The sequence below is a fragment of the Mercenaria mercenaria genome, unplaced genomic scaffold, assembly GCF_021730395.1.
Source record: "Mercenaria mercenaria strain notata unplaced genomic scaffold, MADL_Memer_1 contig_3013, whole genome shotgun sequence".
Taxonomy (NCBI): Eukaryota; Metazoa; Mollusca; class Bivalvia; order Venerida; family Veneridae; genus Mercenaria; species Mercenaria mercenaria.
In genome coordinates, this window is record NW_026461114.1 from 9,369 (window position 1) to 11,945 (window position 2,577).

Consider the following 2,577-nt stretch of genomic DNA (forward strand, 5'->3'; position numbering starts at 1 on the left):
TTCTACTACTGTCCTTAAGTAACACTATGTCACCTACTTCTATAGGAACTTTCTCATAGTTCCATTTTCGACGTTTTTGCAAGGAATTCAAATACTCTCGCCTCCATCTAAGCCAAACATGTTCAGCCAGGTATTGATACTAATGTCACAGTCAATCTTAGAGGTAAGTAATGTAGAAGGACTCATTATTTCAGGCTTATCATGGTCATTTGATACTGGGACAATAGGCCGACTATTAACGATGGCACTAACTTCAGCCATGAAGGCACTAGAACATCGTGTGTAAGAGTTTTGACAGGAGCTAACATAGATTCTAAAATCCTATGTGCTATACCAATCATCCTTTTCCAGGAACCACCCATATGAGAGCTATGAGGAGCATTAAATACCCATACACAACCCTGTTTATACAAAAAAGCTTGAGTTTTCTCATCTTCTACATTAACCGCATCAATGTTAAGGTGGTCTGTGGCGCCAACACAATTAGTTCCGCGGTCTGAACGGAACTGTGTTACTTTGCCACGGATAGATATAAATCTACGAAGAGCATTTATGAAAGCGGAGGATGACATTTCGTCAATAACCTCGATATGAATTGCTCTTATTGTGAGACAAGTAAACAACACCGCCCATCTTTTTGATGAAGCTTGACCTCCACGTGTACGTCTAAACACCACTGACCAGGGCCCAAAACATCGACGCCTACATAAGAAAAGGGGGCTGCCTGTTTAACTCTATCAACCGGTAAATCTGACATTTTCTGTTCTAAGAACCGGCCTCTTAGTTTCTAAGACGAAACTAAACGTTTTCCACCCGTTATCCAGAAACCTGCATCTCGTACTGCACCTTCAGTCAATTGTCGACCTTGATGCTGCACAAGGGTGTGAAAATGGCTAACTAAAAGTTTGGCTACATAGTGCTTTCCTGGCACAATTACTGGATGTTTCTGACTAGAATCAAGACTACTTCTACTTAAGCGACCACCTACTCTTAGAACACAATGCTCATCAAGATATGGGTCAAGGGTTAAGATAGAAGAATCCCTTTCAGTATTGCGATGACCTTTCAAGCAAATGACCTCGTTCTTGTAAACACCTTGAATAACTTTAAAAATGAGACATTCAGTTTGCAACTGAAAGTCTGGACTCTTAGAAAGTGGACATCTGTGCCAACCTTTGCACTGTGACTAACTGCAGTAAGAACAAGCAACATGTCTCAAGGTAGAAAGAGCTGCAACAAGTTTAGACCATGATGAAAACATTTCAAACCTACTGCTTCCAAGGTGTTATGAAACTTCAATACTAGCAACATTGACTGACACATTACAACGGACTTCTTTATACTGATCTGGGTCAACAATGGGAAAGAACTCTGGAACTGACTCAGACTGATTACGTAGGAAAGTTGGACCTAAAAACCATGAACTACGTTGCAACTCATCAGGAGAAGCACCTCTGCTTCCAATATCTGCAGGGTTAACATTAGACGAAATGTAATTCCATTGCTTTGGTTCACTAACACGTCTGATCTTTTGTATACGATTGCTAACATAAGTGAAAAAACGCCTAGTTTGATTGTGAATGTATCCTAAAACGATCCTACTGTCTGTATAGTACTTAATCAGACTTAATTTTAATCTCAACTGATCAACTATTGTTTGAGCAATATCTACAGCAAGAACTACTACACAGAGCACTAAACGAGGGATGGTATGACCTTTAGTCGGAGCGACTTTTGACTTTCCCATAACAAAAGCTACATGGGAGGTGCAGTCATTTGTATGTCCTACCAAATACGCTACTGCTGATATTGCCTGTTCTGATGCATCACAGAATACATGCATTTCTAAATCAGTGATAACTCTGAGTGATACGGAAAAGTAACTTCGAGGTATTTGCAAGCTACTCAAAAGATGGAGTAAATTCTTCCAATGAAGCCATTTTGCCTCTAAAGCTGTGGACAATGGTTTGTCCCAGTCACAATGTTCGGTCACTATATCTCTGAGTATAAGTTTCCCCACTATGCTGAAAGGAGCTAGAAAACCTATAGGATCAAACACTGAATTAACTGTAGACAAGACGTTCCTTCTCGTAGGAGTTTTGCGTGGTGTTTCAACCACGAAAACAAACGAATCCGAGTTCAAATCCCACTCAAGGCCCAGGCTACGCTGCATAGGTAAGTTTTTCTCAAAGTTCGAACTTCTCAAATCTTTAGCAAGATCATCAACTGGAAAGCATTTCATTACCTCTACATTATTAGATGCTACCTTATGAAGACGCAATTAACTATGCCTGAGAGCTACCTGGGACCGTTTCATTAAGTCTACTGCTTCTTCTGGACAGGACCGAGACGTTAGACCGTCATCTACATAAAAGTCATTGTAAACAAAGTCTTTAACATCTTCCTCACTGTTCTCTACTGATTTGCGAAGACCGTATGTGGCAATAGCAGGAGAGGGGCTATTACCAAAAAACGTGCCTACACATGCGATATTCTATCAAAGGTTTCTCTGCATCGTTGTCTTGATACCAAAGGAACCGCAAAAAGTTTCGGTGTTCCTTATTAACCTCAAAACAA

The 2,577-nt window shown here is 40.4% G+C and overlaps 1 protein-coding gene across 1 annotated transcript; it reads right to left on the reverse strand.

Moving 5' to 3' along the window:
• Positions 1-1,285: 1,285 nt before the first annotated feature.
• On the reverse strand, positions 1,286-2,242 carry LOC128552664 (uncharacterized). Its single transcript, XM_053533708.1, has one exon. The coding sequence runs from the start codon at positions 2,240-2,242 to the stop codon at positions 1,286-1,288; it is 957 nt and encodes a 318-aa protein (XP_053389683.1).
• Positions 2,243-2,577: the final 335 nt, after the last annotated feature.

Coding starts and splice junctions, on each gene's coding strand:
- LOC128552664 (XM_053533708.1), bottom strand. CDS start 2,242: ATGAAATGCTTTCCAGTTGATGATCTTGCTAAAGATTTGAGAAGTTCG.